This window comes from Salmo salar, chromosome ssa28 (genome assembly GCF_905237065.1).
Source record: "Salmo salar chromosome ssa28, Ssal_v3.1, whole genome shotgun sequence".
Classification (NCBI taxonomy): domain Eukaryota; kingdom Metazoa; phylum Chordata; class Actinopteri; order Salmoniformes; family Salmonidae; genus Salmo; species Salmo salar.
The window spans coordinates 15,369,780-15,396,932 of NC_059469.1; the positions used below are offsets into that span (position 1 = coordinate 15,369,780).

The 27,153-nt window shown below is 41.7% G+C and overlaps 3 protein-coding genes and 1 non-coding gene across 4 annotated transcripts in view; 2 read left to right on the plus strand and 2 right to left on the minus strand.

The window, feature by feature from the left end:
* Positions 1–10,318: 10,318 nt before the first annotated feature.
* Positions 10,319–10,394, plus strand: trnaa-ugc (transfer RNA alanine (anticodon UGC)). Its single transcript has one exon. It is a non-coding gene; the product is annotated as a tRNA-Ala (tRNA).
* Positions 10,395–19,047: 8,653 nt separating this feature from the next.
* On the minus strand, positions 19,048–21,343 carry msrb1b (methionine sulfoxide reductase B1b). The gene is made up of 4 exons (XM_045710302.1): positions 21,157–21,343; positions 20,734–20,876; positions 20,448–20,565; positions 19,048–20,003 (listed from the first exon to the last, which is right to left on the minus strand). Exons 1-4 carry the CDS (start codon positions 21,209–21,211, stop codon positions 19,993–19,995), a joined length of 327 nt encoding a protein of 108 aa, XP_045566258.1. The 5' UTR covers positions 21,212–21,343; the 3' UTR covers positions 19,048–19,992.
* A 206-nt stretch (positions 21,344–21,549) lies between these two features.
* Positions 21,550–23,157, minus strand: neurl2 (neuralized E3 ubiquitin protein ligase 2). Its single transcript, XM_014178966.2, has 2 exons — positions 22,046–23,157; positions 21,550–21,911 (listed from the first exon to the last, which is right to left on the minus strand). The coding sequence occupies exons 1-2, from the start codon at positions 22,854–22,856 to the stop codon at positions 21,796–21,798; spliced, it is 927 nt and encodes a 308-aa protein (XP_014034441.1). The 5' UTR covers positions 22,857–23,157; the 3' UTR covers positions 21,550–21,795.
* A 1,607-nt stretch (positions 23,158–24,764) lies between these two features.
* The window catches only part of tex2l (testis expressed 2, like), a 34,934-nt gene continuing 32,545 nt past the window's right edge, over positions 24,765–27,153 (plus strand). Inside the window, exon 1 of the mRNA XM_045709982.1 lies at positions 24,765–25,190. The gene's annotated coding sequence lies outside the window, so the exon portion shown is untranslated. The remainder of the gene's footprint in view (positions 25,191–27,153) is intronic.

The window sequence follows — 27,153 nt, forward strand, 5'->3', positions numbered from 1 at the left end:
ATATAGATGTTTTGTCAAAGGGCTAGGGTTTCCTCTGTTAACTGAGAAAGGCTGGAGGATGGGCCAGTAAAGTTGATATTACCACAGACATTACCAATCAGAATGGTTGAAACTGAACACACACGTACACACGCACACAGTTAATAAGATGCAGACTTGATAGTTAGTGAACTTAGAAGGGGGAAAAAAAGGAAGCTGCACTCTAATACATGTTTAAGAAAGGAACAGCAATTAATGACACATTTATTTAAGGGCAGAAGTAATGCTTGAACATTCATATTCACATTCTGTCCTTGTTCAATCTGTGCTCCTTGTGTCTGACTGGAGCCCATCAGTCCATAGTCAACTCTACTGTGTTATATTGGAGACATGCTGTAGTGATAACATGGCTGCAGTTCATATAATCAGACTTGTGGAAACCCATTTCAGACGGATCTGGACAGCCCATTTAATTTCAATGCTTCCTTTCAGACTCAGTTCTCTCTTCATCAGCTACCAATGTCATACATCCAGTTCAGATAGAAGATGAGACAGGGATGTTTAGCGTATTCTATAACTCATTGATGTAAAAAGAGCGAGCAGAGACCTCAGAGAGGAGACCGATAGTAAGCTGTATGAAACATTTTGCTTATGATTTTGCCCACCGAAAACACTTACTGTTAACATAATGTGTGAGAACTAATCATCAGCACATCTGTTATCTGCAGCAGACTGTGGTGTTGTTGGGTCTACCATGTGAGCAGAGTGGAAAACAAGCCTCTGGTGACACAGTCTGACATGACAAAATGAATAATTGGATTAACTGCAATGCAAAAGTTGTGTTGTTATAGAATGTTAAAGTTCAGCAACATCCTTTTGGGATTTCAAAAAGAGGAGATAGGGTCGGGGATTCACTGATGTCAGGTGGGGAAGACTTTGACCTGTTGGTTGGAAGACAAATGAGTCTCTACATGACAGCCCATCTACACTGAATGGACAAAACATTAGGAACACCTGCTCTTTACATTAAATAGACTGACCAGGTGAATCCAGGTGAAAGCTATGATCCCTTATTAATGTCACTTGTTAAATCCACTTCAGTCAGTGTAGATGAAGGGGGGGGGAAGACAGGTTAAAGAAGGATTTTTAAGTCTTGAGACAATTTTCATTGATGCTTTATTTAACTAGGAAAGTCAGGAACAAATTCTTATTTACAATGACGGCCTACCCTGGGCCAAACCCGGACATTGTGTAAAGCTACACACATACACCTGTGTGTATCAAGAATGGTCTACCACACCCAGAGGACATCCAGCCAACTTGGTACAACTATAGGAAGCTTTGGAGTCAACATGGTCCAGCATCCCTGTGTAACGCTTTCGACAACTTGTAGAGTCCATGCCCGGACTAATTGAGGCTGTTCTGAGGGCAAAAGGAAGCATTGCATGCGCAGTTTGAGCTACTCTAGGAAGCGACGTTGCAGGCTAGCTCAGTGCTGCCCCCTCTCATGGAGTAGCTGAAATGTAAGGCTGACTGAGGTACTGCAGACTGCCATTAGCCACAAATTATCCTTATAACTTTGTCTGTGTGTGAAAGTAATCGGTTCAAGGACATACATCTGGTGAAATAGAAGCAATTATTGGTGCCATGATTGTGTTTTTTTTATTTTTATATCCACGAATATTGACTACGAAGATCGACATTTCCCCATTCACTATAATGGGGGATCCTGTTTTTCTGGAAACAATGTCTGCAGTACCGCGGTCGGCCTTTAACTGGAAATCCTCAATGCGAGGGGGCAGTCATTCTCCCCTGATTGACCTGTTACTCTTACCTGGCAGCCTGTCAATGTGATCCAGTCGTTAAAGCTAAAATAAATGATTTAGCTCACTGACTCTTTGAGTACTCTTCCATATTGATCTGTTTTGAATGTTGAAAAACAGCAGGATTTGCTTCTCTGTTCTTTGCCTCTCTGCTACTTTGGTCAAACTGATAAATAGATAAATAATACTCAAATTAAAATATGTTTTATGGTCAGTTGTATTGCACGCACGCACACACGCACACACCTCCCGTGTTGAATTCCTACCAGCCTGTGTAAGGTGCTAGGTGTGGGAAAGAAAGCGGCTGTATAAAGCTTGGCAGCAGATTATTATGGTCTGTCGTCCTGGGTAAGTACCTATGACGATCTGCCCTGGCTCTTCAAAGAGAGGATCCATTTCAAACGTCTCCTCGACTCAGATCCCCTCAGGCTTAAGGAGGATAGACACAACTACAGACTTGTTTTATGATCATACTGACGTGTTATTGTTTACAGAAATATAAACGTTATCGCTTGTCGTGTCATGAGGAGCCAAAATCCTCTTTCATCGAAGCTGAAAGTGACATTGAGTTGGAATGTATGGATCAGGGTTTGGGAAGGAGGTGGCAGACTACCAAACAGTTCCGTTTTGTGATAGAAAAATACTTCTCTGTTTCAGCATAATAGCTTTGTTCAATGCTTTAAAGCTTTACACAATGGTTTAGAACTTCACTGTCTCTGGTGAAACTGTATGAGCAACACTTCTCAAGTTTAACGTTTTGAAGAGGATGACAGATAGGGAGCTGGTACAGTTGTCCCGTAGGAGAAAGACAGTATTGTGTCAATATGATACAGGTCTACAAGAGATACAATGCATGGGGCTATCTGCTGAAGAGGTGCTCTTGAAACTGGCCTATTGAGTCACCTGGATGGAATGTCTGCTCTGGCATCACTCTGAGGGACAGTAATCACACGCGCGCGCACACACACACACACACACACACCTAGTGAGCCCTTCTGTCATAAGGGATCATATACAGGCACCACAGGACAAAAGGGGCCATGACACATCATGCTGAACCCGACAGCTCATCCCTTTCAAAGAACTGGAGCCTGCTGTAATGAAGGAAGCGATCTGGCTGCTCCCTGGCTGTTTATCCAGCAGAGAAAAGACAGTTGTTGAAAGGTGCAGCCATGTCCTATCAGCTTCCCCTGTTCTCACAGTCCTCTTTAGAAAACATCAAGTCAATATCATCACCCCCCTGAGGTGCCGATGGCAAGGGCTGCACTGAACACAGTGAAACCAGAGGGAAATATCCTTGTGGTAACACCTGAGTGAACTTTAGTGTGTCTCCATAAACTTTAGTGTCTTTCCAATCTCTGCAAGATGTTGTTTCCATTCAGCTTTAACAGTAGGCCTATGTAGATTTTATCTATAATGTTATGTAGGGCAGTCTTGCCAACCATGTTTGCTCAAAACAGCTGAATAGCAAACGAGCAAACTGCCTCTAAACTAACGAGTCTCTTCTAATTATGGAGGGGAGGGACTGAAGATCCCAGCATCCTCTCTCTCTCTCTCTCGCTCTCTCACACTCTCTCAGCCCTAACTGCAGGGCAAAGTACTGCGGTTAGCTGGCTAAGTATAGTTATCGCAGGGCTAGCAGGCAAGCAGCGCAAAAATGCTTTCAAACGGGAGCAGTTTTCAGGGTACAAGTAAGTGCCAGGCATGCCCATGCAGGAACATATTCCTGTAAGATGTGAGAATTTTGGGAATAATAACAAATATTTATCAGCCTGTGAAATGATTAAAGATGACAAAGAGGGCGTGGAGGCAGCTGCTGCTGGGAGAGCCAAGCTGATGCCTGACCAACCACCATTAACTGCTTTACTGCACTGCATTGTGGTTATGTACCCTCATTGTCTCTAGTAAAAGGAGAAGGGGTGAAGTTGACCCCTGAGATGTTCCCGTTCACTTCTGGTCTGATTGTTTCGCCGTACTCATTACTTAATGTAAACTAATATGTATAACTTTATGTAAATTGTTTGAGATCAGCCTTTAGGTTTGGAAAGAGAAATAGCTGAGGCCATCAGCTGGGTTATGCTGAGTGAAAACAGTCAGGGCCTCACGTTAAAACAAATACTTTGACCATGATTACTGGGTTAAGTCCTTATAAAACTGACATTCTATGTAGGGACTGGGGGTGAATGCACAGTGGTCTTAAATTCAAAGTTGAGTTTTTCTGTACCAGCACCATACCGTGCTGTCAGCAGCTTGTCACAACTAGAATCTGAAATCTAACCTCATTCCTTTGATTGGGATAAGATATCCCCTCAGGTGTGATACAGTTTGGAGAGCCAGACACAACATTGGGAGAGAACCACTGGAAATCTAGAGGCCTGAAGTACATCTCTACTGCTGCTACTACTGCTAGATGGAAAAAGCAGATGAATGTGACTGAGTGGCAGATTTACAGCAGTTACAGGAAGACTATGTTGGTACTTCTATCATTAGTCCATTGTTGACATAGTCCCAACATGTTTTGCTTGTCAGCACGCAAGTTTTCAAGGTATGTAACTTTCGAAATACAGAAATCATCCCAGTATGATGCATTTTGCATCATATGATGCTGTGTTTTGCATCATATGATGCTGAGTTTTGCATCATATGGGGATGATTTGTGTATTTTGAAAGTTACATATCTTGGGAACTTGGACAACTAAATTTGGACAATACGCACTCCCAGGAACGATGAAATCATGACGACAAGTCAAATAGAAAAACAACCGCAGAGGTAACAGAGCATCTGGCCTTTAGTCTACAGGAGTAAGCAATTAGCCCAGCTTTGATAGGTTGTTATCTGAAAGGTGTAATTCACCGTGATAAGACCACCCGTAACAACCTGCAGTGGACAGCATATGGACCCACATGAAGTGTGTGTGTGTAGTGTACCACATATACTGTGTGTGTGTGGCTGTTTGTGTACCTGCCTGCCTGCATGCCTGTGTATGTGTGCGGTATGTGTACATGCATGTATGTACACATGGGGTCGTTCTTGACCTGATGTTTCCCTCCAGCAACAAATCTGACCACTTAGCCTAAGCTCAACAATACAGTATGCATTTCATGTACATTACTGCATAGTGGGACACATACAGAGAGAATCCCAAACCACTCGATGATATGATCTATGATGTCATCTATGGAATAAGGAGAGGCCTGTAATCATGCTGGTCTCTTCTTCGTCTGTGATGGCTTCCACAGAGAAAGAGAATGTATCACAAACCAGCTTATCCATAAATAAACAAAAGTGTCCATGGTGGCTAACCATTTCAGAGAAACTTCTAGAAACCAAAATGCAAATAAAAATGAGTAACGAGACTGAGATTTATGTCAGTATGTTTTTCTTTGGAAAAGAGTAAATGTATCTCTATGTTTGATATTCAAATGTGATTACGTGATCCTGATTCTGCAGGACCTTGGGTCTATGAGTTGTATGATAATTTTTTTTTTTTTTTAATCATCAACCAAACTATTGTGAGCCTGTTCAACAGCTTGACTCAGAAAAGGAGCTACATAATGTATTTCTCCTCAGTTAAACTCCCACAAACGGCACCCTATTCTCTACATAGTGCACTACTTTGGACCAGAGCCCTATGGACACTATATAGGGAATAGGGTGCCATATGGGATGCAGACATAGTTCCAGGTTCCTGCAGAGGGAAGGAGGAGATAACCTGATTAAATAGTTTCAGGGCCCGCATCGCCATGGTCTGGGACATTGTTTCTTTTGAAGTCTTCCCCTGGTTCGGTTGATGTGTTTCAAGGTTATCTCTCTCATAGGAAAGATAACACTACAGGACAGGAATCAGAGGTGATGTTTACTAACATTCACTACCACAGCCTTCCTCTAAGTAGTGACAGGATGAGGCAGAGATACATGTCTAGCAGAAGCAACTCTGGAAACCCAACCTATTTAGTCTTGAATGCATTGAATACTATTTGTATTTGTATTTATTATGGATCCAAGGCAGCAGCTACTCTTCCTGGGGTCCAGCAATATTAAGGCAGTTAAACAATAAAAAAAATGTTTTACAATACATACACAGATTTCACGACACACTGGGTGCCCTCAGGCCCCTACTCCACCACTACCACATATCTACAGTACTAATCCATGTTTATGTGTGTGTATAGTGCGTATGTTATTGCGTGTGTGTGTATGCATGTGTCTGTGCCTATATTTGTGTTGCTTCCCAGTCCCCGCTATTCCATAAGGGTTTTTTTATCTGTTTTTTTAAATCTGATTCTACTGCTTGCATCATTTACTTGATGTGGAATAGAATTCCATGTAGTCATGGCTCTTTGTAGTACTGTGCACCTCCCATAGTCTGTTCTGGACTTGGGGACTGTGAAGAGACCTCTTGTGGCATGTCTTGTGGGGTATGCATGGGTGTCCGAGCTGTGTGCCAGTAGTTCAAACAGACCACTCGGTGCATTCAACATGTCAATACCTCTCATAAATACAGGTAGTGATGAAGTCAATCTCTCCTCCACTTTGAGCCAGGAGAGATTGGCATGCATATTATTAATATTAGCTCTCTGTGTACATCCCAGGGCCAGCCTTGCTGCCCTGTTCTGAGCCAAAATGCAATTTCCCTAATTCCTTTTTTGTGGCACCTGACCGCATGACTGAACAGTAGTCACGGTGCGACAAAACTAGGGCCTGTAGGACCTGCCTTTTTGATAGTGTTGTTAAGAAGGCAGAGCAGCGCTTTATTATGGACAGACTTCTCCCCATCTTACCTACTGTTGTATCAACATGTTTTGACCATGACAGTTTACAGTTCAGGATTTCTCCAAGCAGGTCTAAGGATGTGCATAGTTCACCAAGCAAATAAAGAATAGAATGTGGATAGATACAGTATACTCTATATATAATAAAAATTGTGATACTATATTACCAACAGCATCTACTGTGCATGTTATATATTACCTCCAACTGATCTGTGAACTGTGTCCCTAACTCACATCCTATAGAGACGAAACATCCTTAGACAAATAGACTGTCACTAATATGAAGGATCAACCACAACCACAACCAATCTCTGCCAGAGATAACAGAACTATTTTGATCCTTCCTCCAACTTCAAGTTCCTTGACTTGCACATCACTGAAGACCTGAAATGGTCCCACCACACCGACACCGTGGTGAAGAAGGCGCAACAGTGCCTCTACAACCTCAGGCGGCTGAAGAAATTCGGCATGGCCCATTAGACCCTCACAAACCTCTAGAGATGCACCATCGAGAGCATTCCATCAGGCTGCATCACCGTCTGGTACGACATCTGCACTGTGCGTCACTTGGGGCACGCTGCCTGCCCTCCAGGAAATGTACCCCACTTGGTGTGAAAGAATGGCCAAGAAGATCATCAAGGACATCAGCCACCCGAGCCACGGTCTGTTCACTCTGCTACCTTCTTAGCAGACAGAGACGGCACAGATGCATCAAAGCTGGGGCCGAGAGACTAAAAAACAGCTTCTATCTCCAGTCCATCAGACTGTTGAACAGCCATCACTAGCTGGCTACCTGCCCGGTACACTGTCCTGTGCCTTGAGACTAATGCCCCATGTACTGTACAGAACCATTTCATTCAGGTCAACTCATATTCTGTTTATATACTGTTGTTTACACACGGTGTATGTATATACTGTATTCTCGACATAGCTCATCCTAATATACATAATGTACTACTGTACATACCATTCTCTTTTCCAAATTATATACCTTCTATACACACCACGTATTTATATTCTGGGTGTATTTATATTCTGGTCTATACACACCATGCATTTATATTCTGGGTGTATTTATATACTGGTCTATACACACCACGTATTTATATTCTGGATGTATTCATATTCTGGTCTATACACACCACGTATTTATATTCTCGATTCTGACAAATGCTCACTCTATGTCTACTCTGGATAGTTAATTGGTCCCATTTGTCATTTCTTTATACAGTATCTTGTTTAGGTTTTTTGATTATTTGTATTGTATTTGCGTGACATTTACTGCACTGTTGGAGCTAGTAAGAGAAGCATTTCACTGAACCTGCTATAACACCTGCAAATCTGTGTAAGTGGCCAAGTGACTCCATATTTACTGTGGCCTACATGTACTCTGCAGATGTTTAGTTACACACATCTAAGCATGATGCATTCTGTGTGAAAACACATTGGGTGCCTTTACACTGTAGTATGACAAGCATATTGTCAATTATAAGTTCATTTGAATGTGTGAGTCTTTATATGCACACACAGTAGTAGAGTGCAGTGTAAGGTCCAACTTAGCCTTCTTGTAATAAAACTATGATTAAATCCACCTCAAGGACACAAAGGCGATAAGTCATCTTGTTCCGTTGTCGATTTCTAACTTCATATCAAATCCTATATGGATTTGAAATATGTCAATACTATTTTCTTTGACTGTAAATTGACCATTAATCAGGCACAGCCTGTCCCCTGTATCATGGTATTTGATGCATTGCTGAGTGTGTGTGGTCTTGAGGGACTATGCGGGTTACATGGGACTATGTGGTGCGGTCTGGGGCAGCATACAGCATGTCAGAGGATGAAGATGGATGTGGCTATATGCCAGCCACCCATTGGGGGAAATGGAGGCTAACGCAGCCCAGATGTGGTGTGATCCTGTCCCATTTGACAGGTGAGGGCCCCTGCAGGCTTAGAATGATGTGGATAGAGATGTATTTATTTAATCCAATAAATACCCCTCTATCCACTGTCTTGCTAATTCAAATGTTGGCGGAGTAAACATTTTCTAAAATGTTCTAGAATATTTTAGCATGTTAGTGGGATTAAAAATGACTGTAGGAATTACGAAAATGGCAGTTAGGATTTCTCTACTCAGGCTGAAAGCCACCAACTGCAAATTGAGAAATCATGTGACTAAACTGAAGAAAAGAAGAAGAAACAACACTATGAAACAAAGATAAATGCTTTAAAACTATTAAAATGCTTTGGATCACCTTAAATGAAATTTTGGGCAGAAAGGCAAACTCCACTCCATCATTCATTGAATCAGATGACTCATTCATCACAAAACCAACTGATATTGCCAACTACTTGAATAATTTTTTCATTGGCAAGATTAGCAAATTTAGACAAGACATGCCAGCAACAAACACTGACACAACACATCCAAGTATATCTCCCCTAATTATGAAAGACAAGCATGGAAGAGTGTGGAAGAGGTGAAAAAATTATTGTTGTCTATCAACAATTACAAGCCACTTGGGTCTGACAACTTGGATGGAAAATTACTGAGGATAATAGTGGACTATACTGCCACTCCTATTTGCCATATCTTCAATTTAAGGCTACTAGAAAGTGTGTGCCCTCAGGCCTGGAGGGAAGCAAAAATCATTCCCCTACCTAAGAAGAGTTAAGCCCCCTTTACTGGCTCAAATAGCTGACCAATCAGCCTGTTACCAACCCTTAGTAAACTTTTTGAAAAAATTGTGTTTGACCAGATACAATGCTATTTTACAGTAAACAAATTGACAACAGACATTCAGCATGTTTATAGGGAAGGACGTTCAACAAGCACAGCACTTACACAAATGACTGATGATTGGCTGAGAGAAATTCATGATAAAAATATTGTGGGGGCTGTTTTGTTAGAATTTAGTGCGGCATTTAACATTATCGATTATAGTCTGATGCTGGAAAAATGTATGTGTTATGGCTTTACACCCCCTACTATATTGTGGATAAAGAGTTACCTGTAACAGAACACACAGGGTGTTCTTTAATGGAAGCCTCTCCAACATAATCCAGGTAGAATCAGGAATTCCCCAGGGCAGCTGTCTAGGCCCCTTACTTTTTTCAATCTTTACTAACAACATGCCACTGGCTTTCATTAAAGCCAGTGTGTCTATGTAAGCTGATGACTCAACACTATACACGTCAGCTACTACAGCGACTGAAATGGCTGCAACACTTAAAAAGAGCTGCAGTTAGTTTCAGAATGGGTGGCAAGGAATAAGTTAGTCCTAAACATTTCAAAAACTAAAAGCAACTAAACCTCAACTAAATCTTGTAATGAATAATGTGGAAATTGAGAAAGTTGGGGAAATTGAAAAAGTTGGGGTGACTAAACTGCTTGGAGTAACCCTGGATTGTAAACTGTTATGGTCAAAACATATTGATACAACAGTAGCTACTGTAAGATGGGGAGAAGTCTGTCCATAATAAAGCGTTATTCTGCCTTCTTAACAGCACTATCAACAAGGCAGGTCCTACAGGCCCTAGTTTTGTCGCACCTGGACTACTGTTAAGTCGTGTGGTCAGGTGCCACTTAGGAACATGTCAATTGGCTCAGAACAGGGCTGGCCCTTAGATGTACACAGAGAGCTAACATTAATGATATTCATGTCAATCTCTCCTGGCTCAAAGTGGAGGAGAGATTGACTTCATCACTACTTGTATTTGTGAGAGGTATTGACATGTTAACCGGCCCCGTGTGGCTCAGTTGGTAGAGCATGGTGTTTGCAACGCCAGGGTTGTGGGTTCGATTCCCACGGGGGGCCAGTATGGAAAGAAAATGTATGAAATGTATGCATTCACTACTGCAAGTCGCTCTGGATAAGAGTGTCTGCTAAATGACTAAAATGTAAATGTTAAATGCACCAAGCTGTCTGTTTGAACTACTGGCATGCAGCTCAAAGGAAATGATTGTGGACTACAGGAATGTAGGGTTGAATACATTCACATCACCAACAAACTGTCTGCAGCAGCTAATGGGGATCCATAATAAATACAAATATAAACATGTCCTGGATGGGTGGTGTGGATATACAGATGTAGGATCTTAATTTGATCACTCTGTTGCTGGAGAACTTTCCTTCAAAGCAGAAAATGTAAAACATGTAGTGTATTTAAGGTTTAAAAAGGCATCTGAAGTAGTAATTTCCACTTTGAAATTTCAGGCTTGATTTTCCCTTACAAAAATGTATCAACCCCTAACAAAATATCCATTAATTATAATCCACATAATAATTCACATTTTCTGTTGCTGCCAGATTATTTTCCTGCTGTAACAAACTGGCTCAAATGAAGATCCTACATCTGTCTGTACACGCAGGTGTGTAAATACCCTTAGTGTAGAACCCCTATGGGACAAGGCATTTCCGTTTGAACCTTTACAGGTGTTTTTAACGGCAGTAATCAGACAACACAGTGCTTGAACTCTCCCATGACGACGGCATTGTGATGTAAGTGTGCGTCTGTGCGTGTGTGTGTGAATGATGGAGTATGCGGGTCCGTAGGTCCCATGTACACTAATAACCAAGACACACCTGCTGTCTCACTGCTAGGGTTGGTGACTTTATTTGTGTCCCTGTCCTCAGTGATACCGATTGGACAAAAGCAGCTGCAGTGTGTACTGTAATAAGTACAGTATAAGCGCATTAAGGTCCCGTGTGGCTCAGTTGGTAGAGCATGGTGTTTGCAACGCCAGGGTTGTGGGTTTGATTCCCACCGGGGACCAGTACGGAGAAAAAATGTATGAAATGTATGCATTCACTACTGTAAGTCGCTCTGGATAAAAGTGTCTGCTAAATGACTCACGTAAATGTAATCAAGTGCATATTCCTGTTTTTCTGGTGTGTAGCTAAGACTTTCACACTTCTCTGAATGTTACCTCTGTATCAAACATTAACCTCATCACCCCCACTTTACCTGCCGTGTATTTGGAGTGTTAGATTTTCAGCGACTGTGGTTTCAGATGAATGCATGACAAGTCTCTGCTCTGATCAAGCTCATTAACTCAGGTTCAGCAGTGTCCTCAAATCACCTTCAACTCAAGTCCTGTAGATGACTCTGCTTTAACTTCTCTAGGGTAGGGGGCAGTATTTTGACGTCCGGATGAAAGGCGTGCCCGTAGTAAACTGCCTGCTACTCAGGCTCAGAAGGTAGGATATGCATATCACTAGTAGATTTGGATAGAAAACACTCTGACGTTTCTAAAACTGTTTGAATGATGTCTGTGAGTATAACAGAACTCATATGGCAGGCAAAAACCTGAGAAAAATCCAACCAGGAAGTGTGGAAATCTGAGGTTTGTAGTTGTTCAAGTGATTGCCTATACAGTATACAGTGACTTAGGGTTAATTTTGCACTTCCTAAGGCTTCCACTAGATGCCAACAGTCTTTAGAACATTGTTTCATGCTTCTACTGTGACTGGGGAGAGAATAAGAGGTCCTGGATGATGACTGAGAGAATGACATGAGTTCAGTGGCGCGCGATCACGTGAGAGTTAGCTGTGTTCCTTTTCTTTTTTGAAGACATTGGAATTGTCCGGTTGGAATATTACTGAAGATTTATGATAAAAACATCCTAAAGATTAATGCTATACATCAAACATGAACTTTATCTTGTATTGTGTAACATGAAGTCCTATGAGTGCCATCTGATGAAGATCATCAAAGGTTAGTGATTCATTTGAGCTGTATTTCTGGTTTTTGCCGCCCTGCTATTTCACTGGCTGTTGAATAGTGTGTCCCGCGGGTGGGACGCTAGCGTCCCACATACCCCAGAGAGGTTAAGAAGACTGAGAGAGTTGCATTGTAATGACTAGGCCAGAAAGTACTACGTAAACAATTGAACTTGACTCACATGCATACAGTATTCGTGGATTTTACTGCTAAGCAAATGTAGATTTGCATAATATCTTACACATAACTGTTACAGTTAATATGAGGGTAAATCCCTGTGGCTAAAATGTCACTGATCTCGGTGTGAAGAGCTACATGTCAGAGCACAACTGGTCGTCTACGTCTGCCTCAACAGAATACACTGTTCAAACCAGTTTGTGGCTTACCTAACAGCTTTGTGGTCGAGACGCATACTTCTCTGAGGCAGCCAAAACATTGCTTTGTGTCGGGCTGGCCTGCACTACCCAGAATTGTGAAGTGATGTCTATTTTCTTCAGCTGTACCCTGATTACACATTTCTGCTGCCCAGTTATCTAACGTTCAGATCATCCTGTGTGTGTGTGTGTGTGTGTGTGTGTGTGTGTGTGTGTGTGTGTGTGTGTGTGTGTGTGTGTGTGTGTGTGTGTGCGTGTGCATGTGTGTCTGCGTGTGCGTGCACGTGTGTGTGTGTGTGCGTGTGTGTGAAGGATGGAGTATGCGGGTCTGTAGGTCCCATGTACACTAATAACCAAGACACACCTGCTGTCTCACTGCTAGGGTTGGTGACTTTATTTGTGTCCCTGTCCTCAGTGATACCTATTGGGTAAAAGCAGCTGCAGTGTGTACTGTACTAAGTACAGTATAAGCGCATCAAGTGCATATTCCTGTTTTTCTGGTGTGTAGCTAAGACTTTCACACTTTTCTGAATGTTACCTCTGTATCAAACATTAACCTCATCCCCCCACTTTACCGGACATGTTAGTTTAAAATACTTTTAGATACATAATCTATTTGAAGTGTTCGATTTTCAGCGACTGTGGTTTCAGATGAATGCATGACAAGTCTCTGCTTTGATCAAGCTCATTAACTCAGGTTCAGCAGTGTCCTCAAATCACCTTCAACTCAAGTCCTGTAGATGACTCTGCTTTAAGAAGACTGAGAGAGTTGCATTGTAATGACTGGGCCAGACAGTACTGCGTAAACCATTGAACTTGACTCATGTGCACACAGTATTTGGTGCATTTGACTGCTGAGTAAACATTTATTTACGTAATGTCTTACACAGTTTCAGTTAATATGAGGGTCAATCCCTCTGGTGGAAAAATGTCACGTAGCTCTTCACACCGAGATCAATGTCAGAGTACAGCATGGCACAACTGGTTGTTTATGTATGTATGCCACAACAGAATACACTGTTCAATCCCGTTTGTGTCTTACCTAACAGTTTTGTGTTCGAGAGGCAGTCAAAACATTGCTTTGTGTTTGGCTGGCCTGCACTACCCAGGATTGTGAAGTGATGTTCAGTCTCTTATAGGACGAGCCATGACTAGAATACATTATATACATATAAAGTGGGTAAAACAGTATGTAAACATTATTAAAACCTTTTAAGGATCGGAACCTTAATCTAACTGCCTGTAGCTCAGTACCTGAAGCAAGGACATGCATATTCTTGATACCATTTGTAAGGAAACACTTTGAAGTTTGCGGAAATGGGAAATTTGTGTAGAAGAATATAACACATTAGATCTGGGAAAAGATAATACAAAGAAATAAACATGTTATCTTTTTTTCTTATTTTTTTATCATCTTTGACGTGCAAGAGAAAGGCCATACATTCAGATATTATTTACCTTCAGAGGTGAATGTATCAAACCAGTTGCCATGATAAAAGTGTTTTGTTGTTGTGCACTATCCTCAAACAATAGCATGATATTGTTTGCTCTAATAGCTACTGTAAATTGGACAATGCAGTTAGATTAACAAGAATTTAAGCCTTCTGCCCATATAAGACATGTCTATGTTCCGGAATTGGCTGTGTTTACAACGTCATTCTAGTCACATTATCGCATATTGAGAAACAACTGTCCCGGTTTAGGGACACCGATCCCACAGAGGTTTTAATGTGCCAGTGTTCAATGACTATGTACATAGAAATTTAAATGGGGTCCCATAAGACAATCTTTATTCTCATCAAACACATTTATTGTCACAACTGTCAATGAAGAGAGAATGGGACCAAAGCGCAGCGGGTTGCGTGCTCAACATATTTATTCATCAAAATGCAAACACCACGGAAAAACAATAAACAAATTACAGACAGGACCAGAGACGCAGGCTCAACAGAAGCAGTGCTCTCAAACAACTACCCACAAGTGAACAAACAAAACACACACCTACTTATAGGACTCCCAATCAGAGGCAACTAGAAACACCTGCCTCCAATTGAGAGTCCAACACCCAACCTACACATAGAAAAACTAACCTAGAACATACCCATAGAAAACACACATAAACCAGTGACCAAACAAAAAAACGTAATACATAAATACACTACCCTCTGCCACGTCCTGACCAAACTACAATAACAAAATATCCTCTATACTCGTCAGGATGTGACATTTATAACTTGTTTCTCTTCAAATGGGTATAGAATACAACATTTTATAGTCCACTAAGGGCATTTTACACTCGTGCACTTTATCAGTTTACAATATAGAACACTGAATTGCAGTGCAGCTCACTTAAGATACTAAGAGCATGAACGTAATTAAAAAGATAACAAAGTTGAATATAAACATCTGCACATCCTATTTTTCTGGACTTTTTTGGTGTCCAGGCCAAATTAACTATTTTGGGAGGGATGTGCATTTTGTGTCATTGTTAACTACAGGAAATTACATTAGGCCTTCTTGCCTAAAGACCTGCATGAAAATGCAATCAAACAATAGAGTTCTGAAAATGTAATATATTTTGGTTTATATCAGTGGTTGTTCGTCTTATCTCGATCGCCCACTGGAGTTTATAGTTTACCCACCTTTTTTTAGCACTACATCACTGGTTGTCAGTGATGTACAAGCCGAGAAACTTGACGCTTTAGACCCTCTCCGCTGTGGCCACGTCGTGCTCTCTCTGCTGTCTCCTGAAGTCCACAATCAGCTTCTTCATTTTGTTGATGTTGAGGAAGAGTTTATTTTGCTGGCACCACTCCACCAGGGCTCTCACCTCTTCCCTGGAGGCTGTCTCATCATTGTTGATAATCAGGCCTACCACTGTTGTGTCATCAGCAAACTTGATGATTGAGTTGGAGACGTGCGTGTCCACGCAGTCATGGGTGAACAGGGAATACATGAGGGGGTTGAGCATGTACCCCTGTGGGTTCCCCGTTTTGAAGATCAGCGTGGCGAAGGTGTTAAAGCCTTCCTTCAACATGTAATTAGAGTGAAAGTGCAGAGTCATGTGTTGGATCTGTCATCACTGCTAGGAACACTAGCCTCGTCGCAAAGCCTGGGGAATTTCCATGGCAGAAATAAGCTGAAGAGGGGTCGGAACCCTGTGTAAATCAGTGACACCTCGTAACAAATCAAATGGCTTGCATTTTACAATGTTTGCAGCACACTGGTTTTCACAGAATTTCTGTTATTACGAGATGAGCTATAGCTGCAGCAAGAGGGGAGAAATGATCTACAATGCTGGCCATATAAATATTTTACATTTTGACGTTTCTGAAGTGATATTTGGCTGTAAAGACTAGCATGAGGGACAGGAAGTAGATGGCAACAATGAGGTTTGTTTTGAGAACAGTCAGCTAACCTTGTAAGCTACCTAGGTATAAAGCTACCTAGGTTTAACTAGCTAGCTACTAGCTAGTTATATTTCTTTCATGATTATAAAGCCAACAAAATGTTAATAAAAACAGCATATTATTGACCTAAAAGGTTGGCTGTGTTAGCCCAGTCACTAGCTTATCCTTCAGTAAGGCCATTCTACTGCCAATGTTTCTCTATGGAGTGTGTGCTCGATTTTATACACATGTCTGCAACGGGTGTGGCTGAAATAGCCATATCCACTCATTTAATGGGGTGCCCACATACTTTTGTCTATATAGTGATTAATCAACATTGACAGAAGTTCATTTTGAAAAATAGTTTAACAATTAAAACAACTTTAAACACTTCACTTGAAAGAATCAAAATGTACAAATAAGCTAACTGGTATGTAAAGATTAGATATCCTAGTCTAAATAACAATAGATAATTGAGTAGTAACAAGTAGGATATTATTACTAAAGCATGATTTCTAGTGAACAAACAAAACTCCATACGAGCCCTAGCCAACCTTGCTCCACTCCCTGATCTACTGGGTGAGCAGACTTCTATTCCAGCCCAGCAATAATACACTTGATTATCAACTCATTAGATTTGGTAGCAAAGCACAGCCATGTGGACGAATGGAGACAAGGAACCCACCACTGCGACCTGTATGCTCTCGTCGGCTGGCCCTCGCTACGTATTCGTCACCAAACCCACTGGCTCCAGGTCATCTATAAGTATTTGCTAGGTAAAGCTTCACCTTATCTCAGCTCACTGGTCACCATAGCAACACCCACCCGTAGCACGCGCTCCAGCAGGTATCTCACTGGTCATCCCCAAAGCCAATACCTACTTTGGCAGCCTTTCCTTCCAGTTCTCTGCTGCCAATGACTGGAACGAATTGCAAAAATCGCTGAAGTTGGAGACTTATATCTCCCTCACTAACTTTAAGCATCAGCTATCTGAGCAGCTTACCGATCGCTGCAGCTATACACAGCCCATCTGTAAATAGCCCATCCAACTACCTACCTCATCCCCATATTGTTATTTGAAATTTTTTTTGCCCTTTTGCACACAAGTATTTCTACTTGCACATCATCATCTGCACATCTATCACTCCAGTGTTCATTTGCTAAATTGTAATTACTTTGCTACTTTGTCCTATTTATTGCCTTACCTCCTTACTCCATTTGCACACACTGTATATCGAATTTTCTATTTTTCTATTGTGTTATTGACTGTGCGTTTGTTTATCCCATGTGTAACTCTGTGTTGTTGTTTTTTGTCGCACTGCTTTGCTTTATCTTGGCCAGGTCGCAGTTGTAAATGAGAACTTGTTCTCAACTGGCCTACCTGGTTAAATAAAGGTGAAATAAAAAAATAACTTGAAAACTAGCATAGGCAATAACTACCTGGACGGAAAACAGTGACGCACACACACAGCACCCGTTCTAAGGTTCTTGAACTGTAATAAATCTTTCCGCTGGGTGTCAGCGGACCATTCAACCAGTTTTTGCAATACAACATTTTGGAGGTATGGCAACATGATTTTGGAGGTATGGCAAATGGACACTAGAAACAATATAACAAAGATGATTTATATCTGACAAGATACATGTCTCTCCGCCTTAACAATGGTAGTTGTTGTCCATAAAGCGGCCCGGCGGGCAGTCTAGCTCCCGCCTATTCTTTCTTCTAATTATTGTCATCCTTTTTTGAATATTCAATGAGGGTTTTTGACGTCACCTGCCTGTATGCAATGGAGAGAGATGCTACTAGCCTCATTTTATGAATATGCATAGCTACCTCGAGACAAGTCTGATATAAAGTGTTTTTCTCAAAGTTGCTGGGATGTCTTGTGTCCTACTTATATTAGTACACTCATAACAACTTAAACATTACTAAACTTCTATTAGATCAAATAAACCTCAAGTATTAGCCAAATTCAACATTCATTGACCTCCATGCAAACACTCCTTGCTTGGTGGGCGAAACAACGAAAAGACGTCACCTGCTGGAGGGAAACAGATTGTCTTCCTCTTCTTTTCTGACTACAATGACAACAGCCAGGTCAGACAGTTTAACCCTAATGGAGTTGAGATCATATGTTGGTTTTCAAAGGGCGTAACTGAGGGATACGTAGGTCAAAATGTATGCATTTATACTCATGTTTAGGTCTTCAGTGTGTTGATTATATAGGTTTAAAAATGTCTGAACTCTGCTTTGTTTTAATGGGCTCTAGTACACGCTCTTAAACATTGAGTCATACAGTAAATGTTCACTACAAGGATCAATCTTTTTAAAGAAAATAAGCATAACACTTGTGGTGAAATCCACAAAAACACACAGCAGCTCCCACAAGACACATACAGCAGAGTAGGAACTGCTTCAGATACATGATGTCAAGAGCGAGTATGTGATGCGTAAGAGGGCAGTGTGTCTGTCGGTAGTGCTGGTACAGTAAATGATACCCCTCTGAGTCTAGCTGGTCTGCAGGGCCACTCCTTCCCCCACAGGGTCTGTCCGTGCCACTGCCAAGGCCCACAGAATGACTTCCAGCTGGGGCACAGAGAAAGAGACCAACCCTGGCCCCTTGGTACATAATCAAATAACTAAAAGACAGCTTGCTGCCAAAATGTTGGTGACACACTATACACTGCATCACGAAGACGTTAAACACAGTACGGTGTGCAATGTTCAGCTACATTTTTTGTTAAAACGATCTACACTTCAAGTTCCACCAACCTAAATCTGGCCAATTCAGGTGAGTGTTTTCCTTACTTTAAAATACTCCTTTCCCACGACCAGGCATACAAAATCCAATGCGCCAAGCTGGGGGTGCTTTCAGTGGCTCATTTACAGAGAGATGGCCCCACCAGCTGGACATGAATTGCAAATGTCTATAACCTCAATTCGAACGGATTTCTCAATTTCTGAGTAAATAATGAGAGACAATGTAACAGAGGCAATGGTTTTAATAAACTATAGTCATTTATTGTTATCAATATAATAGAATCATGAGCATCTGCATTTCATCAGTGCAATTGTATTCATACCGGAAAAATCATTGTTTATTCCATTTGCATTGCCAGTTAGAACATGTATTAATTAAAATAATGTCATAGGAATCACACAACCGAAGACTCATAGTCATAAATGACATACGAGATCATATAAATAATAAGCAATCATGCTAGTCAATTCAAGTATGCCATTTTACATGGCTCAATGTGCAAATATACTGTAGCAATGTTAAATCACAAATGGTCCATTCAACCAAAATTCAGCTAATTGTTCAATATTTATGTAAATAATATAAGGAAGTGATATTTCAATGAGAATTATACATGTACATCAAATGCATAGATGTGATAGCAAGCCTGCGTATGTCTTTGGCTAAGTTGCAGAGAGTTTTTTTTCAAGAACATGACACCTTGCACCAACTGTGTCACCTTTTTACGGAATATATGGTAAGTATATTCAAACAAGTCATCAAATAATTAAATACAAAAAAAACTACAATTGCTTCACATGCTTGAGCTGCTACAAAGCAATGGAGTGCAGATTAGCATAAAAAGCATATAATCCACCATAGGCCTATATCTTAACGTAACCTATATCTTAAAGATGAACCAAATCTGCATGCTTATTATAAGAGGTTTTCAAGGAATGCTTTTATATCTGTAATGCACTGAAAAAACTACCACATCTATAGAACAACTATCTTGGGGAAAAATAATGTTTCTCTAGAATGTCCCTGTATTCCAGGCTGGTCATAGAGTCATCAGTGTACAGGGTGTCCCTCCTGGGCCTTGTTCCTGTCCACGTCACATACTGACCAGTCCCTTACACAGGGCTGTGATGTGAGGCTACAGCTACCTGCTTGGGCTCCTCAACTCGACTTACTGTTTGTCTGGAGCAAGGTGAGGAGAGCGAAGAGAAAGAGAGAGAGGAGAGTGCATTTTAGTACACACTCAAATAGAAAAGCAAATGTGAGTCCAAATTTTGACATTTTTATTTTGACAAAGGCAAATCCTCATTCAACGAGGTTAATATTAACACAACTATATGTAACCGATGTGAAATGGCTAGTTAGTTAGCGGTGGTGCGCGCTAATAGCGTTTCAATCAGTGACGTCACTCGCTCTGAGACCTGAAGTGGTTGTTCCCCTTGCGTTGCAAGGGCCGCGGCTTTTGTGGCGCGATGGGTAACGATGCTTCGTGGGCGTCAGTTGTTGATGTGTGCAAGGGTCCCTGGTTCGAGCCCAGGTTGGGGCGAAGAGAGGGACGGAACCTACACTGTTACATATACATAAACCAAACAGTTATTTTTTCCGATTAATCTTTTGGCACGTTACCTTTATTTGGGACAAACTTGAGCGAGTTGCTGAATATTCAGAATCGTGAGATGCCTTCCTCCGGACCGTCGTTGACAAACTCATGGCCCAGTCCGTTACCACACTTCCCACAAAGCACCTGGACACCATTACCACAACATTACACCACTATTGAGGTAAGAAGAGACACTGATTTTGGGGTAAACAATCCCATTAAAGGTCAACTCTGATATTTACAGCTATTTAAGATTGGGTTTAGAGGCACAATCTGGGATATTCATGTAAATCTCTAGGAGAGTCAGCCTACCTTGAAGGCTGTGAGTGACTCCATCATCTTGGTGACACTGTCCTCTTTGATGGTCTCAGTGAAGGCAGGCCATGGGGAGGAGTGGGGGAACTTAGACCTGCTGGAGAACAGCGGGTTGTTGCACTGAGAACACACATACATACCTAGAAAGAACCAGTTAGGGGGTTAAGTCATGATTAAGGAAAGATACACATTATGTATGTAACAAGATATTTATATTGCATTATAAGACATGTAATGGCTATTTTAGATGTAGTGAGGTTTTTATACAAACCTTGTATAACACATAAGAATAGTAGCCTAACCTGCAGCTTAGATAACTGATTAATTAGCCTGTAGTAACAGTTCAGTAGTATTTAATCCTGAAACAAAAGCAAGTTACAACACCAATCAAAGCATCACAGAAATCACAGAAATACTCACCTGGTTTGAAATGGTCTTTATAGACCTCGCCATCAAAAAATGAGCAAAAAGACATTCTGAATGTAAAGAGAGAACACTATTTGTGGAGATGAGCTTTGACAGCGACACTTAAATAAACTGCCAGCACAGAATGGATCGGGCTACAAGATAAGCTTCCGCACATGTGACCAAGTTGTATTACGCAAGCCTGCCCTCGGTTCAAATCTTGACCACTAGATGTCAGTGTTGGACAAACAGTGAGACAACAAGTGAATCTTGGAGAAAGTCCTGGCGAAGCAAGTGAGTTACAAGTAGCCTAAGTAAGTGATACATCTAGAATACTTTTCAGGACACACGAACAGCGGACACAAATAACTGTATGGTAGATATAGGAGGAAAATAGATCATAAGAAGTTGATGTCATCCATTTATTTACCAGTTTTCCATAAAAGCATCTCTGACATACCAAAAATAATATGTCAATCATTAATTAAAAACATAACTGGTAAGAGACCAGGGATTCATTGTAAAGAAGATCTCAAATATATAAACACATGAAGTACATTTATCTTTTCTGAAATGCATAAACCACTTGGATCTTAAGTTCGGCTCTCGTGAGAAGTTTCTTCAGGAGGTGCTCAGTCCAAAGTGCTCTGTCTGTCATTCATACTTGCAGTAGTGTTTGAGTCTCTCAGGCAGTTCCAGCCAGTCCAGAGCCATCCTGTGGACTATGTTTTTCTGGATGCACTTTCTACACAGAGTCTGCAGGGAGGAAACTGAAGCAAGGTATGAGAAAAGAGAGAAAGAAAAGCCTTGTTAAAACGAATTAATAGAAACTACAACGACCTCAATCTGAAATATTTGGATATGTATATTGTATATGTTTTGGTTTCATTCACTTGACACTTACATCCATATTCCACCTGGACAATGCGAACTTGCTTTGTAGCAGAGTACACATCAACCACAGCATACAAAGGCTGCAGCATTGGGATGCCCTTAGCTGATGCACCCATATCCTCTCCGTTAATGACAACATGCATGTCAGCCAGGCCCTGTCCTTTGGGCACATACAGCACCCCTATCCGACTACGTCTGGCAGTGGGGGGGAGGGCATTGGTCTTGTACAGGTCATCCAAGATGTGGCTGAAGCGTCCGGGTCGACTCCGACCAACCAGCTTGTCCATGGGGATTTTAACTTTCTCAATGTGCAGGTGGGAGTCAGTGAAGAACGTCTTGGGTTTGGGATTAATCGCTTCTTCTTCCACATCACCACCCCCCAGCCTAGGTAGCCTCCTACCTCCCTCTTCCCTACCGTCCCCTAACCTATGACCCCCGGCCAACCCTCCATCTCCTGCCCCCTCTCCCTGAGGTGCCACAGCCTCCTCCTCCACCACCCGGTTGTGGTTGCGTGTGATAGCAAACACCCAGCTGTCCCCCAGGTCCATGAGGTCAGGCAGGGAGTACTCAGGCACCATTTCGAAGGTCAGAGGGTCTCTGGCGGTCAGCCCGATCCGCAGGTGGCCACACCAGCCCAGCTCCTTCTCCTCGATCTCCACCAGGAAGATCTCCCCAGGACTCAGGGGCTCTCTGCTGAAGCACACCCCGTTGGCAAAGCTTTCCACTCGGGTAGCCTGGGTCCCCGTAGGGTCTAGCCGCACGTTGGTTCCATGGATATGGTGGAATTCCTGAAACTGGTCAAGAAAAGGTAAAGGTTCCATGTCACAAAGTGACTTGGTGGACTGGATACAGTCACTTCAGTGGAAATGATATGCCTAAAGAGTAGGCCTGTTGCCTGTGGATCTGAATAAAATAATAAAATAAACAAATACACTCCCAACCAAAGCCATACAAAAGGTGAACAGTGGCCCTCTATCCAAAGCTCTTACGGTGTCTTCCTTATTTTGAATAGAGTCGGTAGTAAACGCATGGTCATTGTGCAGACACACACTCGCATACACACAACTAGCCCTTAGCCTAGTGCCTATCTGTTGGCTACCTAGAGAAATTTCTGGTGCCATGGAGAGGGCTATTTTTGAACAGCTGCATATGTCAACAGATGGCAAGGTATGCAAGGGGAGACCCATAAACACACACATGGACGGATGGGGAGTGGTTAGTTAGAGAACCCCCTGGGCCCAAGTGCTCATTTAATTTCAGAATGTAATATTATACAGTAGTGTAATTATCATAACGCCTTTAAGCCAGATAAGACCATGGATCTACAGTATTATATTATTAAGTCTAAACAAAGTCTGAACAACATTGTCTGAATACAATTTGTAGGTAAATCAGTCATTAGGCCAATATACTGCAATATAGAGTTGTCTAATTGCTGTGTGATAATACCTAATTATCATAGTATCATATGTTAATAAATTCATATGTTGCTAGATGTACTATCTGATATCAGGTTTCTAAATATAGTCAGTGCAAATGTATTCTTATGTAAATCAGTCATTATAATGATATATTAATGTACCCCACAGAATCAATGTGTCTTTATTCATTTATATCAGGGACCTCTGAGGAAGCCATCGGACCATGTCTGCGTCCCAAAAGGCACCCTATTCCCTACACAGTGCACTGCTTTTGAGCCCTGGCTGAAGGTAATGCACTATATAGGGAGAAGGCTGCCATTTAAGATGCAGACCATGTCTATATAGGACTTGAAAGAGATGACTCTGCTTGATGTAGATGATGTATTCAGTATGTTGGCTCTGCTCCCATTGTAAGAAAAAAACATCAGTGTTGTGTTAGAGGAGAGGGATGAACGGTATGATGTCACAGTATCCTTGAGAATAGCTACAACAACAACTGTTCCTTTGGGCAGAGAAAGGTATCCTCTAATAGGGGGTTATCCTAGAGCGAGAGAGGGGATTGAGAGAGAAGAGAGAGAGAGCGGAAGAGAAGAAGAGAGAAAGCAGGAGAGAAAGAGCGAGAGGGAGAGAGGGAGAGAGAGATGGTAGAGAGAGATGGTAGAGAGAGATGGTAGAAAGAGATGGGGGGGGGGTATTCCCCAGCTGCAGCAGTGAGTCTGAACACTATGTATGCCCTGTTCCTTGTCATTTCCAGAGCTTTCTGTATCTAGGCCAAGATAGACGAGTGCCCTATTCATTATTTTCTCCCTTTCCCCTGCTTTCTTAAGTGTTCTCCTGCTCCAGGCCAGAGAGCTGACTCCTCCTCGTTTTATCTATAGGACAAGTTAATAAAGGTTTCTATAGAATGGGGTTGAGTGCATTGTCATAGCATCCATGGCCTGTGAAAAAATAGACTGACTCAAAATGTGATTGTATATTTTTTTATTGGCTTGCTTGTGTGAAATAATATATTGGCCATTTCATATGTGGTTTCACAATTGTTTGAATTCATATAATGACTTCAGAATAAAGCTAAATCTTCTATAAAAAAGAGAGGTAGGCTATAGAAGCAACACCGACTGAGCATCTCTGTTTCACTCTAGGTGTGTGTGCGCGTGTGTGTGTGAGAGTGTGTTGAGGCTGGAGTATTTAATCTGGATTAAAGTCCACTGCGGCCATGGTTTTTATAATCAGATTGGTGAGAGGAGCTCTAGAGCTTCTGCTGATGATGCTGGGAGCGCGTGTCATATCTAGAACAGAGTCCGCAAGTGGGAGGTGTGCACGAGCGCAGCGCGTGGTGGAACTGGAGTCACTATCTTTTCTATTAAAAGATCAGTGGGCAGCGCACCTTTCTCTTTTTAATAGACAGTCACTACACATCACTGAACACGAACAACCGACAATTATTCTTACTGTGATCCGTCGTGAAGAATTAACATTGTTGATACAAGTGGGCGCAGCAAACCAGGCTTGTGATGTGACAAGCGCGCACTGTGAGCATTTCGCAGGACATCTCTCTAGGTCGCATCTGACAACCTTGACAAACCGTTATTTTGGAGAATAAAAACTATCGAATTTTAAATCCTATTGTGAAGTTAATCGTGGAGACTGGAGTTCGCTTCTCGATGTGTCAGTGATAATTGAGCAATAGACGAGAAGTGGTGTGGTTTGTGTCCATGCTGCAGCGATAACCAGGTAAATTGAATTCAGTTTTGGTACTTGATATTATTGCTTTTTAATTGAATATGTTTTGGAGCCTCGAAATATTTAATTTCAAGTTCAAATACTTTAAAGGGTAACTGTCAACCGCAATTTCAGCCTTTGCCCAACCCCTTCAAAATGTACATTTGTCCCGGCAGCAAACACAACATCTCATGCATTCAGGTGAGAAGTTGTGGGTGAAGTTGTGGGTGGGAGGAATTGCTAATAAATATGAATTTTGTTGGTAGGTGAACGTAGATGTATCTGTCCCAAAACTTTCTCAGTAAACATACTTAGCAGAAGTCCACAGACACGCTCTGATAATGACACTGTGTGCATCGCGAGAAAAAAGCCCTCTGGACAGTTAGCTCACAGTGGTAAGGCGCCGCGTTCCTGACATCTGTTGCCACTTGAGGTGTAAATACGAATCACTAATGGGGTATAAAATAAATCTTTCAAATGTGGACTCACATGTATTGTGTTGGGAAGAAAAGTGTAATCATCACCATGAAAATTAAGATTAGGGGCTCAATTCAACCTGCATCGCAGTAGCTCTTTTTCAAATGAACACACATATTGGTTTTGGGTTCTGTATACAACCTACAACTACTACCAGGGCGAGCTCTCTCACAGGTAGGCTTTCACTTTTCAGAATTAGAAGTGTGTGGGCATGGGGTGAATATTGTAAATAAAGGATCCCCAAATACACAGGTATGTACAGTTGAAGTCAGAAGTTTACATACACCTTTGGACTTGTGAACAACTGAGTTTAATTTTATTTGACTGACATTTAATCCTTGTAAAAATTCCCTGTTTTAGGTCAGTTGGGATCACCACTTTATTTTAACAATGTGAAATGTCAGAATAATAAGAGAGAATGATTTATTTCAGCTTTTATTTCTTTCATCACATTCCCAGTGGGCCAGAACATACACTATATTAGTATTTGGTAGTATTGCCTTTAAATTGTTTAACTTGGGCCAAACGTTTCAGGTAGCTTCCCACAATAAGTTGGGTGAATGTTGGCCCATTCCTCCTGACAGAGCTGGTGTAACTGAGTCAGGTTTGTAGGCCACTTGCTCGCACACACTTTTTCAGTTCTGCCCACAAATATTCAATAGGATTGAGGTCAGGGCTTTGTGATGGCCACTCCAATACCCTGACTTTGTTGTCCTTAAGCCATTTTTCCACAACGTTGTAAGTATGCTTGGGGTCATTGTCCATTTGGAAGACCCATTTGCGACCAAGCTTTAACTTCCTGACTGATGTCTTGAGATGTTGCTTCAATATATCCACATACTTTACCTCCCTCATGATGCCATCTATTTTCTGAAGTGCACCAGTCCCTCCTCCTGCAGCAAAGCACCCCCACAACATGATGCTGCCACCCCCGTGCTTCACGGTTGGGATGGTGTTCTTCGGCTTGCAAGCCTCCCCCTTTTTCCTCCAAACATAACGACGGTCATTATGGCCAAAGAGATCTATTTTTGTTTCATCAGACCAGAGGACTTTTCTCCAAAAAGTATGATCTTTGTCCCCATCTGCAGTTGCAAACTGTAGTCTGGCTTTTTTATGGCGGTTTTGGAGCAGTGGCTTCTTCCTTGCTGAGCAGCCTTTCAGGTTATGTCGATATAGGACTCGTTTTGCTGTGGATATAGATACTTTTGTACCTGTTTCCTCCAGCATCTTCACAAGGTCCTTTGCTGTTGTTCTGGGATTGATTTGCACTTTTCGCACCAAAGTATGTTTATCTCTAGGAGACAGAACGCGTCTCCTTCCTGAGCGGTATGATGGCTACATGGTCCCATGGTGTTTATGCTTGTATACTATTATTTGGACAGATGAACGTGGTACCTTCAGGCATTTGGAAATTGCTCCCAAGGATGAACCAGACTTGTGGAGGTCTACAATTTTTTTCTGAGGTCTTGGCTGATTTCTTTTGATTTTTCCATGATGT

Excerpts from the sequence above, each read along its gene's own strand:
- neurl2 (XM_014178966.2), bottom strand. The coding sequence starts at position 22,856 with ATGGAACCTTTACCTTTTCTTGACCAGTTTCAGGAATTCCACCATATC. Across the intron at positions 21,912-22,045 it reads TGTCCAGGTGGAATATGGAT|TTTCCTCCCTGCAGACTCTG; the intron begins GTAAGTGTCAAG and ends ACCTTGCTTCAG.